The sequence below is a fragment of the Xiphophorus couchianus genome, chromosome 20, assembly GCF_001444195.1.
Source record: "Xiphophorus couchianus chromosome 20, X_couchianus-1.0, whole genome shotgun sequence".
Taxonomy (NCBI): Eukaryota; Metazoa; Chordata; class Actinopteri; order Cyprinodontiformes; family Poeciliidae; genus Xiphophorus; species Xiphophorus couchianus.
The window spans coordinates 10,606,715-10,623,942 of NC_040247.1; the positions used below are offsets into that span (position 1 = coordinate 10,606,715).

Genomic DNA, 17,228 nt, shown 5'->3' on the forward strand with positions numbered 1-17,228 from the left:
GCAGAGACATGAGGAAGGCGTCATCTTCGCTGCATGGTTCTTGTGCTGTGACCGTGCACATAACATGACGGAACCTGCTTTTCAAATGCCGCCCCCGCTTTCACAGAGCCCAGCCCTTTCTCACATGTTGAACTACGCTGATTGTGCTTCTCGGGTACCATTCGTAAATTGGGTTAAAGGGCAAAGCTTTGCAACTTTGAACGCTTCAGATGTTATGGTTGCGCCAAAGAGCGCAACGTGGCACATAAATAAGATCAGATCCTTGTCCACATACCGATAACTTTACGCATTTATTATGGTGCCATAAAATGAGATCAGGTGTTGTCACAAAGTTAAGAAATAGTAAGCGTCAATCGACTGCCAACGTGTGAGCGCGTGCTGTGTGTGATTGTCCGTGTTGTGGGAGAGGACACTCTGATGCGTAATTTCCCCGGTGCCCCGATCCGCTCATTGGTGCGTCTCTCCAACGTGTCACCAGTTTTGGTGGATTACCCCACATATCTACAGCATCAAGAGGGTGAGACGCTACTCTGCTTTCCAGCTTCTGTCCTGACTGTGTCACAGCTGCCAGCAAGAACCTCTGACAACACTGGGTGGAAAGAAGCACTCAGTGGAGAGTTTTTAGAAGATTTTTGTTTTATTAGTAAACTTACTCCAACTCCAAAAAAAAAAAAAAAAAAAATGCTAAACTTTTCTTTATGCTGGAGGATGACGCCGTCTTTTTCATTTATTTCACTTCTGCTACTGGCAACTTTGCTGCTGAAGGGGCTCCGGGTCAGCGGCTCCCCAGCCTGCGCGTCCTGTGGCTTACCGGCAATGGAGAAAGACGCAGAGCAGAAGATGATGATAGAGATCGCCAAACAGCACCTTTTGGAAAAGCTCCACCTGAAAGAGAGACCGAACATCACTCAGACGGTGCCTAAAGTGGCGCTTCTAACTGCGCTGCGCAAGCTGCACTCGGGGCGCGTCAGACAGGATGGTACCCTTGAACTAGAAAACAGTCTACCTACCAAAGATCAAGGCTATGAAATAGTGAGCTTTGCAGATATAAGTAAGTTTTTCTTTTATTTTTCCATACTGTAAATCTTTTCTGGCATGACTTTTAAACACTTTGCATGAGCGCACCTTTTGGGCAAGTTCGTGCGTAAAATAGTGCATGGGTCGGTGTTCCCCCTATGATTGATTGTTTTATGTTGAATTCTTATACTCATGTGAGAAATGAGTGAAATCGCATTACTTCCAAATATACATATTCATATATAGGGAAGTTAGATTATTCCTGCGCAAAATGCTCATTTTGTTGAATTTTGATTTTAGATAAACACCACGCCCCCTACAGTGGTCCTGAAGATTTCATAGTGTTTTTTGCATTTGAAATATTAAAATAGGTCAAAGACCGTGTTGTTATAAAGGCATGTGGAAATATTTTAAAAGAAAAGGCTCATTTTAAAGCCAGTTGACTTACTAAAAACTAGGATGCTTGATGCCTAAGCAAGTCTAGAAAGCAGAACAAATAACTTAATAAACTACATAACCTTTAAACATATAGGAATTATTGGGATTAAAATGTTGTGTATATCGAATGCTACATCAAAGTTTTTCAAGAAAATGTGGATGCACCAAAAGCCAAGTGCTTGAAAGTGGATCCATCTAAGACATAGCTAAAGAGCTCCAGCAGAATCATTTCTTCATGCCAGATTAAACTATCACAAAAATAAAAAGTAAAGGTAAAAAAAAAAAAAAAAAAACCTGACCTTTATTTAGAGAAAGAGGACTTAATAGCTTTATCTTACAATCATTTCAGCACATTCCATTTTGGCTTTAAGGTGATAACCTCTTGAAATGTTCAAAATATTAACAGTCTGTGTTTGTTTTTAAATTGTCATTGTTTCATAGGCGATTCAGACAGCGGTGACAAGGCCAGCCTTAGCCTTACCTTTCAGTTTCTGCAGGAACGGGGCAAGAGCATCCAGGTCCTTCAGTCCTCTCTGTGGATTTATGCCAAATTGTCTGAAGATCCTCACCGGAGCTCCCGCCTCCTTGCCCGGGTCTTCCTCTCGACAGATGAAGAGACTTCAGACTCTAATCGCACCCTGGTGATAGAAAAGATGATAGATGTTAAGGAGAGCAACTGGCATACCTTCCCCATCACCCACACGCTGCAGACCTTTTTGGACGGAGGTCAGCGGCGACTCCGGCTTGAGGTCAGCTGCGAAGAGGGTGAAAGGAACCTTTGCTCCTTTAATGGCTCAACTGACAAAGCAAACCAGCCCTTCATGGTGGCCCAGGTGCGTCTGCGTGATGACCACTCCAAGCACTTAATCAGAAAGCGATCACTGCGCTGTGGAGACGAGGTGACAGTGTGCTGCAAGAGAGACTTCTACATCAAGTTTAAGGATATCCAGTGGGATGAGTGGATCATTGCACCTGAAGGCTACCACATGAACTACTGCATGGGTCAGTGCCCCCAACATCTAGCCGGCTCCCCGGGCATAGCATCCTCATTCCATGCTACGGTCTTCAATCAGCTTAAAGTCAATGGCATCAACACAGCCACAGCTTCATGCTGCATCCCCACTGAGCGCCGGCCTCTGTCCATGGTCTACTTCAACTCTCAGCACAGCATCGTCAAAACAGACGTCCCTGACATGATAGTTGAGTCCTGCGGATGCACATAAACAATAGCATTAGAGGCTATCTGAAATACGCAGATATTAAAGACTGAAAAATTAAAGAGGGATGTTTGCTACTGGACAACTTACAGTAGTAGGAGGTTTTCACATGTGGCTAAAATAGAACACGATAAATATAACCAAAGACACTGAATGCCTATATTGTAACATTTTTGTGTAATTTTTAAAATTGAATCCCTGTGTATAAATTATGGTGTTATTAGTAATTTTTAAAGAGATCTTAAGAAACAAAATGCTTTGTCAAAAGGTTTACAGAAAAGTTTTTAGTGTTTTTTTAATACAAATAAAAAACGATTTATATTTGCAGAATTGAAATATTGTTTTAAGGTTAGATAGATAGGGCCATAATAAATAATACTGCATGGACATTGATTGGGGAAACAAATCTATCTAGCATTAATAATAATAATAATAATAATAATAATAATAATAATAATAATAATAATAATCAGAATTTTTTAATTTCCTCTGTAAAAATCCTTTTTTTTCTCTCAGAAAAAAAGATGTTCCACCATTTACTTGGAAAGTATACAAATATGCCAGATTGATTTAAAAGTTTTTTGTTTTTGTTTTGTTTAATAGACTCAGTAAATTGTCTTTTTTATCTGTTGCCTGCAGTAAAGAAAAGAAAAGAAGAAAAAAAGTAAATCCACAATATAACTTCCAAAAAATTCAGGCAGGGCCACGTAATGCAATTTTTATTTTTTATCTTAGTGTCATTTCACTTTTACTTTTTTCTTATTTAGTTGTTTTTTTGTTTATATGCTTGACGTTCTTTTTTTTTTCTTACTGCTTTTCAGGTCTGGATTGTAGGCCGACTAGTTAAGACACCACATTCCTTTAGAAATCTTTATTTTATTGCTTCTGTCTTCAATTCCTTTCATCCTCTTAGGCTATGAAGAGACAGCTAACTATTTGGTTGTGTTCTTTATATTCAAGCACTGATGGCAAAATATGTTCAGTTTTTTTCTAAATGCATACTGAAGTCTTGCAAGGATTTTGAACACATGTAAGACAATTTCAAGAATCTCTCTTTAGATTTATGAAATGTGAAATCCCACCATTGAAAAGACTAAATCAAAGTATGCTTTACATTTGTATGCATAGATACATACATAGATGTAGAGGTTAGAGCAGGTAAAATCTGCCTGAGTCCTGACTTTGGGCAGCCAGCCATAACATACATTTGAAATATGTTTGAACAACATATTCACTGTATTATTTACACAAGTTTCTAATGAGCTGGGTGGCTTCGACAGTTTATGAACCCAAGGTCATTTCTCAGCAGCATGAGCAAACATTTAGCTATTGCCTCAGGGTCTGCTAATGTGAAGGTCTGTGAGGCAGGTGGGTCAATGAGCATGTGCTGATGCACGTTGGCAATTATAGCTTTCAAAGTCTAAAGTTTTCAGGGGTGATGTAAATTTAGTATCTTTCCAGTAATAAATAATAAAGCTGTCTCTGTTTGCTAGAACGTCTTAATGGCTCTACAATCTCCTCTTTTGAGATTGTCATTATTGTTTTGGTTATTGAACCAGAATAACCATATTTGGAAAATATATGGGGGCTGCACAGTGGCGCAGTTGGTAGCACTGTTGCCTTGCAGCAAGAAGGTCCTGGGTTCGATTCCCGGCCGGGGTCTTTCTGCATGGAGTTTGCATGTTCTCCCTGTGCATGCGTGGGTTCTCTCCGGGTACTCCGGCTTCCTCCCACAGTCCAAAAACGTGACTGTTAGGTTAATTGGTCTGTCTAAATTCTCCCTAGGGGTGTGTGTTGTGTGTGAATGGTTGTTTGTCCTGTATGTCTCTGTGTTGCCCTGCGACAGACTGGCGACCTGTCCAGGGTGAACCCCGCCTCCCGCCTGGAACGTAGCTGGAGATAGGCACCAGCAACCCTCCCGACCCCATTAGGGACAAGGGTGAACAGAAAATGGATGGATGGATGGATGGAAAATATATGGTGTTATTTTATAAAATATAACAACCTCAATGGGAATAGTTTAATTTAAAGCATGCTGGTGGTAAAATTTCTTGTTATGGTATCTGAGCACACATTTTCATTTATTGTTCATTCATTGCTTGCCTTATTTTGTAATTTTCAAATGGGTGAGTTAGAGGTAAAAACAAAATCATAGAATTGCTTACAATACAGCTTTGCATAGTTCATAATAATGTGTTTCTCAGTTGGTGAACAGCTCAGTAACCCATTGTACTCCTTAAATCAGGACCTTGTGGCAACTATTTCTCTGTTGGTTCAAATCATGATGACAAAGCTTTTCTTGGCGGAACATGATCATATTATCTTCTATTTATGGGATGTAAATTTTTAGTTTTTTTTGTAGCTTACCCTGTTTATATCTTCTAATATCTCCTGTCCCAGGGCTTATTGTGACATGTTAGTGCACCGCAGCACCACTAAGACAAGCACTTTATCACCCTTACCGTAGTTTCAGTGCAAACTTTGCTAGAGGGGTATTTTTTTTACTGTACTTACAGCTAAAGTGGGCGTGACCTAAAGTGTAAGCAGTCCTACAGGGATCCATCTGCTTACTTTCATAAGCTGTAGCTGTGTTCAAACATATTATGTTGTAAATATACTTGTTGATGACAGAAGCCATTATGTGTCTATTTAAATATATAATCATTTTCTTTATTTTTGTATGATTCTATATTTTGTATAACACTGATGATTTATAATAGACTTTTAAACTAAAATAATATTGGATTTATTTAATTTTAATGTCTGTGCATTTTTCAATAAAATATATTATAAACCAATATATTGTGTTGCATTAATTGTGTATGTTTAATTCATGTCATTAACTCTTAAGGCTCATGGGCTGAACCCATGAGAGAAGATGAATTTCATTCTTATTTAAATATACACAGTAAGCAATGCTCATGTAGTTGCATCTATGTTAAGAAAATATGCTATTAATTCATTACAATAAGATCTTTTGTTCACACAATCATCAGTCTTGCTTTTTTTTAGTTCCAAAAAGATGCACGTGTCTTATAATCATACTGGTGCAGTTTCTAGGGCAAAGAGCATGTTTGCTCATACAAACAGTAGAAGTGGCTTTATGGACCGTCTGTGTTTGATGAGTAAACAATCATCCCATTCCCTTGGCATGCAATCACTTTCATATCACGCATTTATATTATGGATTGATTGCAATTTAAATCTGAGGCACTACTATCAGAGTAAATAAATAATTATTTATATAAGGAAACAATATGTTAAAATATAGCGAGCTAATGCTCCAAACATATTGAACATCAGAAGAAAAATTGCATTTGCACTGATATAAACATGTTTTATGTTTAACTTTGAATTTGTTGAATTTTGCAAAATGCTGACAACCACAACAATTGACTTTCCTGAAAATCATTAGGTCATAACATATTGTTCTTTCCCTGAAAAAAATTTCTCAACTCTATCTACGAGGCCAACAGCACAGTCATGTTACATCATCCAAAATGGACTATAATCACCATCTGAGGCACTTTGGCACAAAAAAGAAGTTTTTTAGACCAAAGATGCTGTTTATCCATATTCGATCCCAAACAAATGCCTAATCCTCATCATTAATAACTCAACTATTATGTGGCACAACTTTGGTCATGTAGCTGAGCAACATTTCTTTAACTAGCCGTCGAGCAGTGGAAGAAAAGCTTGTTAAAATGGATTAGTCAAAGTTCACATTTAAATCCGCTAAGATTTAAATGTGGAGAATATCTGAAAGATTAGAAAATATTCACAGATGCCACAAATCCAATTTGCCGGATCATTAAGTAGTTTGAGAGGATTAAGGAAGATACATGTCTGTCTTGAGATGCAACACAGAAGGAAGCATATCCCAAAGGACTTGCAGCAATAATGCAGAAAAAGGTGATTCTACAGGAATTAATTCAGACAGCCTGAATACAGATTTCTCCAAATGTTTTACATTTACTTGAAATAAAAATAGAAAGATAATGTAACATTTTTCATCAAGTTTACATTTATTTTCTAACTTTTTTGGTTTACAATTTAAAGTCCCAATAAAGTATACTGATGTTTATAGTTATAACTTGGTAAAAACTATGAACTATAAATATGTTTGAGTTTGTGAATGTGATTATTTGTGACATATATCAGAAGGAACCTGCTAGATGTGATTGATGAATAACTCCTGATCACGTCTGATGTGACAGCACCTTGTGGTTGAACCAAAGGGAGTCACTTCACAGGGAACCTGTAAATTACCAAGAAACATAGAAAAGAATAGTTAATGAGATGTATTCTCAAAAATGTGTCCTTTCATGAAGGTTTTGAACATGACAATCTCAGTATTTATCAATCAGGTGCAAAATCAAATTTCAATAAGCTATTAGTTAAAGAATAATTCCGAAATGACCCTAGAAGAGCCAGAAAACTGAACTTTCACTTTAAAATCACTATGCACATTGTTTGTTTACTTGTTTGAGCAGTCGCAGGAAAAACCTTTAGAGTGAGATATATCGGAGAATTTTGTTTTGCTGCCAATAGCAAATTATGAATCATTACAGGTGATTTTCTAAGAATGGCAAACAACCACACCTCTTCCTTCAGAAAATAGTTTGGAGTAGCACAACCTACTTTGTACAGTTTGGTTTGAAGTGCCATAAGAAATAACCAAGACATAACATTTTGAAATGAAGGATATTTTTTCTATTGTTACAGGGATAACAATCACATTAAAACAAAGTAATTTTCCAGTTTCAATATCTTAAACAAGAATACTTGAACATGTGGACAGATTGAGCAATTGATCAAACTACTGACCTTCTAATTATTGGGCAACCAATTCTGCTGTCTGAGGAACAAAAGTTCAGTAACACTGCCCCACATTCAGTGCCCCAAAGGGAATTTTTAAAATATTTTTTGCCATATAACAACTAACCATGTAGGTTTATTTTAATTAAGATTCATATGTTTTACAACTAAAAATCTGCAGTGTGGCACATCTTTCTTCAGCTTCTTGAGTGAACAACCTTTAGTCAGTTACATTGCAGGTTCTTTGGTTTATGTCTCTTATAACTTTAATGTAATTTCCATGAGCACATGGTTTCTAAAAGACAGCGATGATATTTAAAAAGAAATGTGGAAATACCTGTGCAGACATGCAACAAGACTGTCAAGTTGTCTAGTTGTGAGAAGAAATAGTGAACTAGTGAAGAAAAACGATGTCTCCAATGATTAAAGAGAAGGGCCTGAACTATCTTTAATATGACACTACTTGTTAACACATAAAATACAGTTCAGATTGTTTTGTTTTTCAAAAAGCCATTGTGCCTTGTCTTATGGCCTTTTGGGTGATACTTGTGTCATTTCCAGACAAAAAGTAACTTCTGGGTTTCAAAGAAATAATTTTAGAAACCTGTTTTGCCTGAAAGTATATGTATAAAGCCAGGGCTCGACGCCGGTAGCAACCGGTAAACGAGGGATGAAAAATAGACTGGGCACACAGGAACGGAACGACAAACGACAAGGGCGGCAAGTAACGACGAGGACCCAACAAAGAACAGACACACAGGTGACACTAAATACACTGGGGGTAATCATAGAAACGAGACACACCTGGGAACAATCAAGGGGAGGACAGGACAACGAAGAGACTTAAGGGGACAGAAAACTCTAAATAAACACAGAAAGACACAGATCATGACAGTATTATGTGTTTTCCAGCCACATAGTGTCATTTTATAGCACAATCAAGTAACTGTCATTTTCAGTTTTTAGAAAAATGCTGCATATATCAAACATGACTTAAAAGAAATTTGACTTAACAATTGACTTAACAACCCTGAAATTGAGACTCACTTTTTAAGAAGTTCCTTTTCAATTACATGCCACCTTCAGCATGTCATCACATCAACATTCCTCTAGTAAGCATTTACAAACGTCTGTCAGTGCACTGGACTGCAAAATATTTCATGATATAAGCTCAGCCGATGCAAAGTTCCAACAGGTGTTTGCTAATGGCTGGTGGGGCCAAAATTGTCAAAGGTTATTTGATAAAGCTGAAATCCCACACAGAGGAATAAGTCATTATTCCAAAAGTGACATGAAAAGCCAAATTAAACTTTACAGAGGACATAAAGACTATGTTTAATAGCATTTTGAAAAAAACAGAAGGAAGCTTCAAAGCCTAAGAACATCATCTCAACCATGAAGTAGAATGATGGCATGTAGCATCATGTTGTGGGGGTGTTATGCTACAGGAAGGACTGGTGCAATTCATAAAGTTGCGGGCATCATGAGGAAGCAGCATTATTGAAAGACCGTTTAGAAACATTTACAGAAAGTAAAAGCTTCCATGCAAAGATCCAAAGCATGTTGGTTGCAATTTGGCTTAATGACAACAAAATTGGTAGCCTAGTGAAATGGCTCAAAGTAGGAACGAGCAGAGCTGAAAAGGTGTGTGCAAGCATTGTGGCCAACAAACCTGAGTCAGTTACACTACAGGCCAACTAATGGGGAGAACATCGTGCACCCATGTCATAAAGATTAACATATCATTCTGAAACATATTAAGAAAATTTATGCAAAATATGTAAATATATGTAACTTTGATCATCTTAACTGGATAGGTTCACAGTGACTTAAATACAAACAGAAATTGTGAGAAAAACGTGGAAAATTTAAAAATGGCTCAATTAAGTTTTGTCTCCTCAGTTACAGCTTAGTGGTACACTTTTTGTAATTTGATTCCTGAATGTAATCTGTGACATCACGTTTCCTCTGCGGCTCAGCATGGCTGGATTTGTTGAAACAGATGTTGAACCATGATTTTGCATCTGTTTCAAATATGACTGGCAACATACAAAAATTCACTTTGCCTTTCGATCTAACAACTCAGAGAATAAATGCTCTTTGTTTTTCTTTGGTGAGGACTATGGGTGAAGGCTGAAGGTGTGAGTGCACGTGTGATGGTGTTAGAACATGAGCATGAGAAGAGTTAGATGCTGACATGTGAGTAGGTGAGCAGTGTGACACCAGGAAGTTCCAGCATTAGCCTCATTTAATGAAAGTAAATAGCTGACCTAGTTTGGGAAAATGAAAAGCCTACTGACTCACTGATATACTGACACACTGACCCACAGACCCACTGTTTTGCCATGTGCCACTAAATCCTTCATTCCACTCACAATCCCATAAATCCTTTACCGAAGGTCAAAGGTGTCAGCCAGAGTCGCTGCTCAAGGTGTCATGGCGGGACGAGACGTGAAACCAAACTGTTCCCACTCTCTCCACTGATTCCTCAGGTAAACAGTAAATAACGATGCAAGGCTTAGTGAGAAGATTACTGCGTACAACAACAGCTACATAATCCTTCCATGTAACAAGTCATGAAGTTACTAAATGTATGATACACATTCTAAGATCCAATTAAATAACAGCAATTCATACAAATGGTTAGAAAGTGACTTTCACTGGGATTAACAATTAGATTTCATGATAAGTCTTGTTAAATTAAACACTTGATGCTAGAAAATGTATTTTTTCACTGCATAAAGCCACTTGGGTTATCAAGAGAATTAGATGTTAATAATATTCCATATTTAATTTGAAATATTTCCTGTATAGTTGCCAATTTTCATGATAAGTAAAGAGAAGTTCTGTAACTTTTTTTAACTCTACCAGTGATCACAGAGGTCCCAGAATACAATAGAAAAGTAATAGATTATCTTCTGCTGTGCATGGTTGCATTTCATCAGCTCTGAAAGTAAAATAGGGGAATGCAGTAGACCTTCAAGAGACGCTTTCAATGTCATTTTGAAGAATCTGGAACTGTGCGGTTTACTGTGTTCTAGTTTTAACATACACAGCCCTTCAAATAACTCTTAAATCCACAGGATGATCCCATTACGACAGTCCCAGTTACTTGCTTTATCTCTCTGAGTTACGTCAGGAGTACCTTGTTCCAGAACAATATCCTGCAACGGGAACCTAGGCAAAGCTTTACCCTTAACTTATTTTCAAACCTAAAAGTTTTCATCTGAGTCCAACAATTATTTTGAGTGTGTTTGTTCAAATAAAAAATAGGGACGAGGAACAAAGCTAGCACAGTAATGTACCAGTAATAATAAAAAAAATACTTATATTGCAACATTAGATTATGATAGCAAATCAAGACTTAATAAACTTGTGATAAATTGCATCATTTCAAAATTTTAAGTATTAAATTCACTTAGGATACATCAATTTTTAATATGTATTTTTTATTTGGTTTTAATAAGTTACCTAAAATGTTTATTATATGTTTTATACAAATGATTCAAGAAAAGTTTGTAAATTACTGTGAAATACAAAATTATTGCTATTTTTTATTTGCTAACATTTGCATATGGCTGTACCGTACCAGTATAGGGATTACTAAAATGATAAACAAATATTGATTATGAAATGAACTACAAGATCCATTTTTACCACATGGTGATGTTTCTAAAGTAAGAAGACTGACAGTCACTCTAAGATTTACTATTGAGAATAATCCAATTAAACTAACGCTTACTTTACTCTGTCATTGCATCCTAATATTTTAACTCAAAAATGTTGTCAGATTGTCAAAATAACACTTAGTATCAGAGGACCTAAGAAGTCTAGATTTTGCTGATATTTATAATCATATTCTATAAATAGGCATATAATTTCAATACAAAATCTGAGTTGAAATAAGAGGCGTATCCAGAGAACTGAACTGAATGTATTGTGCATGCTTAATCCATGCATTCTTTTTTCTTTTATGGTGTTCCATTACACTTGAAGATACACCTTATGGTGCATTTTTTTTTCTTATAGTTGTTCATTGTTTGGACAGTAGAGGGCACTAGACTGGTTTTTTCTAAGGATGAATGAGTGAAAGTTGATAGCCGTGGAGATGCTAATGATAACTAGCACTTTAGCACAAACGGTGTATGACTGTTATTAATAGGCTGTGGAAAGACTCAAAGGATCTAGTGACCATTACCCACTCTAATCAGAGCAACAGCAGATACGCAACATCTTCAGGTACTAACATTATAGCATCCCTGGGAATTCACCCAAAAGACTGCAAAATATCTTCTTAGTGCCCCAAGTGTTTTTTCATGCATTGTTGGTATAGATAAAACAAATTATCATTTTAAGATGATTTCCTTTAGCGGCAGAGCACTTAGATTAAGTTATTGGTAAGATAAGTGGTCTATTCAACCATTTTGTGGTTGAAATAGATTTATAGCTCCTAAAACAGAAAGGGTCAATAGAAGAAGTTAAAACTTGTAAAATAAAAGACTAAATTAAAAAGATCCTTCATATATGATTGAAATCTAAAAGATATCCCTCGAGTATTGAACTGATGGAACTTTTAGAGCTGTTTGGCGAAGATACCGGTATCCTGTTACGCTTTTTGTAACTTACAAAGACTAAGCATAGACCTTGAATACTCATTTTTAGAGTCTTCACTAACAACAGTATTCTCCAACCCACGTTTAATATCTTGAAACACAAAACACAAAGAACCTTTTCTAAGACTGGGGGCAAGTCAGAATCTGCACCTGAATCACAGGTTGAAACATATCAAAACATTTACATTTAACTGCCTCATAAAATTTTTATGAACTTTTAAATGCCTGCAATCTAGATACAAATTTGTGCCAAAAGTAGAAAGGGGCAGTTATGTGATCTCATAATTCTGAGGTTGAAGAAGTCTAAGTCCTTTAAAGAAACATTCTCATATGATTGATTGTTTCTTGGGATCATCTGTCACACAAAAACACCATATGAATTTGTTTGAAACCAAATCAAGAGAACTATGAAAAAGAAGTCACATACTTACATCTTCAGCATATAGAATACACTTTTGCATGCCTTTCTCGAACCGTGGTAGATTGTAGGTTCATGGGTACCACCAGTACTTAGCAAAAAGCATACTTGAGTATAGAGCAGGGCAAAAACAGTGTCCACACATTGTGCTTAGCATTTTGTTTGACAAGCAATGGGAGTTGAGACTATAGTTTTATGAACATTCAGAAACCATTGACTAAAAGTTACTTTTGGGATACAGCAACTCAAATAAACTCTTTAGTGGAAACTACATACCTTGCTGTATCAGCAATCAGCCTCTTTCACTGAAATGCAAACTTGTTGGAGCACCAGATATGCCAACATGTCGAGGGTATAGAAATTTGTAGCAGATGGAACCTTTAACGATAGTTTGAAAAAAATCCATAAGTACTGTCACAGTAAAATCTGAAGTACTCCAACAGATAAGAAATTGAGCAAGTGATGAACATGTGTTATAAAGCAATGACCTCACGAGCATCCCTTATGAGCATCCCGAACTATTCAGAAAGACTTGGTTCAGGAATGGTTGAAGAATGCCATGCTTGTGGTTTAGCAGTTGCGCTAGACAAAATACTAAGTTAATGCTGCTTAAGGAAGTTCATTTTGTTCCCAAACTGCTATGTGAATGTGTCCAACTTTTACAGTTTTGAGACTTTATCTTTACTGTAATGTGTGTGAGTTACATGACAGAAATTTGGGGATCTCAAATAAAGGTGCCAGGAATAATGCTGATCTAACTAAAGCACCATGTAAGAGCAAAAGGTTTTAGTCAGTTGCTCATATGGGTACCAAATTAAAATTTTTTATATACCTTACCCAATGAAGTATTACATATTTGATGTTCGTTTCTGAGGTTATATCCTGTTATATCCAGCGTAGGACCTCAGTGCTGAACCACTTTACAATTGGTCACTTTCAGATGAGTTGTAGAAAGGAGAACAGTTGTACATCTGCTGTGCCTAGCTAAATAATATAATAAAATAGATGTTATAGATGGCACAAACTTGTAAAACTGCAATAGACACACACATATTGATGTTAGTTAAGAATTGTATGTAAGGAAGACATGCAATAGCATTATTTGATTACAACACACTGGAACAACAACTGAAGCAGTCAATGCCTGGTAATTGAAATACTTCTAACATTTCTTCAAATATTTGCACAGTTTGTTGCTTAAACAAGGTTGATAAAACCATATGCATTTCATAATGTAATCTACAATTAACAGTTTTACGGCCACTTGAGGGCAGCAAAATGCCTCAGAAGACTCGTGGATACTGACAAGCCTCACAAGGCATAGTTCTGATCAAGAATTGATCTGCCAGAGTAAAAGATTCAAGCATAGCATGTTGGAAAAAAGTCCAAATTTAGTGGGTAACACTAAATTTACCCACTAAATGTAGTGTTACCTAAACAACACAATAATGTGTTGTTAGTACTCAACAACACTCAATATGTTGTTGGGTACTAATGACTCAACAACACATTAAAATTTTTTTTATTTAATGCAGAAAATTCCTTTCCGCTGCTATAGCTAAGCTTTGGGTCTTTGCAGTAACCAAACTGCTTTACACTTTTGACTTGATTATATCGATATTACACCTTAATTTAGAAATAAATATCATTGTATAATAACACCCTCCTGATCCCCGCCAGTCCCTCGCACTTCATTGGTAACATTTGACCCATTGCATCATCCTAGAAAAGTTTTCAAACTAGTAGTGAACAGCTTAATCAAAGCAAGGTACTAATGTTAAAAAGTAAATAGCACACTTCAAAAATGATCTGCCCTATTAAAACTTTCATACTGAGATTAATAAATGATTCTGAGTGTTATTCTCTGAGTCTTCATTTGACTCATGGGCACTTATAGCTTTCTAACTTCCTCTATCAGCTAGCTGTACTGCGGACGCATTTACTAAATGCTAAAGAAAGCTTGTTAACTGTTATTTTGCTATATCAAACAGCAATGCTTTTTGTTTTTTTGTTTGTTTTTTCAGCACAGGGCCTCAATAATACACCTCATCTTATCTTGAAGGTACTGGAACCATTATAGAAAAGTACCATTACAAAGTGTTCATGATATGCCTTTCAGTGCATGTGAAACCATGTTTGGTTAAAATAATTTATGAAATTATTAATTGATACATGATAAGTATTTTTCCTACTAATTTTGTGGCAAGTTCAGCCAGAGAAATAAGCGCATGCATTGCAGAAGACTATCTTTAATCTATAACTTCATAAATTAATCACACAAATTAACAAGGACAAAATATTAGTACTGAAATGAAGTGAGCTCACCTGAGAAATGCTTTCCCTTTCAGTTCTATGTTCCACTAAACTTCCAGCAGCCAACTTAGTTCAGCAGCTGGTAGCTAATTGGATATTTCCTTCAACAGCAGGTACTCCATACAGAACCATGGTTAGGTTTCACCACAGTCACAAGAGAAAATATTTTACAACTTTATAGAGTGAAAATTATAGGTCTGCCACAACAGGAGTATTTGAGGGAAAAAATTAATGGGGCAGAATCATAAATTGTAGAGCAGGGTTTTACAAAGTGTGGGGCGTGCCCCCCTCTGGGGGTCACCAGAGAGCTTCATGGGGTGCACAACATAATGAAAAAGATAAACCAGAAAATGTAATTTTGAAATTTTTATCAAACTTTCCAAATTGATTGGTTCTTAGTAACTAAAGTTACAGTGAGTAAGGAGACCGGGCCAAGCAAAGTAACTAAAAATTCGGAGCAAGTATGACCATAATTATTTAAAGTTGGTATTTTCTTGGGTTGGTTCTGAAGATACTCCACTTCCACAGGGTTTGCAAAACTCCAAGAGGTTTTTTCTTTGTAAACAAAGGGCTAAATTAACTGAGGTTACAGCAGACAGTAGTGTTAGTACTGCAAACGACAAGGCAAATGAAGCATGATATGTGGTGCTACACATAGCTAAAGCAGGTAATACCCACAACATCAGTGAAACGTATGAATGGAATGTCACAGTTGTGGATTTGTTTTTTGAGAGGGGGTGAGGTGCTGGAGGAGACCAGCAATCCCTGTTCTGGAGTTTTCCCTTTCAATATTATTTCAAAAATTGTTCTTGCTGTTTTATCTGAGTTCAAAGATTCATGGTTATCATCATCTAAAATTTTCTGGACTGAAGGAACCTTTGTAAATCAGTAAAATAACAGCTCTTACTGTGGTTGCTCATGTTGCCAAAACACAAAAAAATATATAATTTCCTACTGCATTTATTAGATTAGTACTTCAGATACTTTAACTTATGAAAAACAGTAGGGATAACCTTCCTCAGAATATCTGTTTATTATCCACACTGTGACTACATGTTTAAAAGTGTATAAATGAAAGTGTTCAAATAAGAACAGAGGCTGCTGGATTTACACAGTCCAGGATCCAGTAGGAGCTTGCATCAGCACAGCTAAAGGAATTAATGCCACAGTTCTTGCTTTACCTCCATCTGAACCGGTCTTACCCCAGTCAATTTCCGATGGGGACCTAATTCTGTCAGAAGCAACTTAACAGAATCCATCCAATCAGGGCAATGAATGTCAGGATCTTATGTGCGTAATGTAACACCTTACAGATGTAAGCTTGGGGACTTGCTGCAGGAAATTAGGAGTATGCTGGACAAGGTTACATATATTTACCAAGGCAGAATGTTTCACAATGTTTCAACATTTCTAAGCTGCATTATAGAGAACATAAAATGATATAAAAACTGTACCTGATTAAGATTAAGACAAACGAAGCAAATACATAACACAAAACTTGTGGAGTTTGAAAGAAACAAGCAGGAGAAAAAAACAAGAAAGAGTTTACAAACCTTGAACAGAAAGGCTCCACCCACCTTCAGGTTTAAACCTTCTTGCTGTGAAGCAGATCTGCAAACGAATGTGCTGCCCCCTAGTGGAGTGTTGAGATATCTTTTAGTAGGGCTGACCTTTTTTCACATAAATCTTTAGGTCAAGTTTTTAGAAAAAGATCATGTTTGCAATGTTTAGAAGCTTGCAAAGCGATGCTTGATTGCATACTTTCCTGATCTGAAGATAGTGCTTCAGTCTATCCCCTTCTGTTTCATGACAATGTCTGCTGGTGTGATCTGTCCAGATGATAGAACTTCTACAACAAACACAAAGAAATCATGAAGAGACACAAATGAGAGGTAAAAGGTTTGATATAAAGTTAAACTATTCCACAGCAGGGGCATTTCAGAGATTTTGTCTGCTTGAAGAAAACATTATGAGTATAAATACTAGAAATTTATAAAGAATATAATAGACTATAAAAGACCACATATACTCACCGATTTCTGTAACAAAGATTTTGTTATACATACGTAGTCATACAACAAAATTCTTTCAAAATTGAATGTCCTCCCATTGAAGTGCCAGGTTTTTGGGGTTTAAAAAATGACACCATCAAAACAATACCAAACAAAAACATAACCTTTACCCATATTTAAGGTGATTTATATTCTGTAAACTTGAAGCTCTATTTTGAAAAGAAAATAAACACATCTATTTGGAGAAAAATACAAAAATTATAGAATGACGCTATCGCTTATTCTCCACACTTATTCTGTGCAGCGCTTCTGGAGCTTCAGCAGTAGAAGCAACAAAAAAAGAACAGCATTCTTCCATCTCAGTTGTAAACCTTTGATTTCC

At 36.5% G+C, this 17,228-nt stretch overlaps 1 protein-coding gene and 1 long non-coding RNA gene across 2 annotated transcripts; one reads left to right on the forward strand and one right to left on the reverse strand.

Annotated features, from left to right (window-relative positions):
* The first annotated feature begins 399 nt into the window (after positions 1-399).
* On the forward strand, positions 400-3,089 carry LOC114136097 (inhibin beta B chain). The gene is made up of 2 exons (XM_028003885.1): positions 400-1,051; positions 1,897-3,089. The coding sequence occupies exons 1-2, from the start codon at positions 418-420 to the stop codon at positions 2,676-2,678; spliced, it is 1,416 nt and encodes a 471-aa protein (XP_027859686.1). The 5' UTR covers positions 400-417; the 3' UTR covers positions 2,679-3,089.
* On the reverse strand, positions 2,561-16,429 carry LOC114136098 (uncharacterized). The gene is made up of 4 exons (XR_003593736.1): positions 13,359-16,429; positions 12,798-12,899; positions 6,841-6,930; positions 2,561-2,662 (listed from the first exon to the last, which is right to left on the reverse strand). It is a non-coding gene; the product is annotated as an uncharacterized LOC114136098 (long non-coding RNA).
* Between the last annotated feature and the right edge of the window lie 799 nt (positions 16,430-17,228).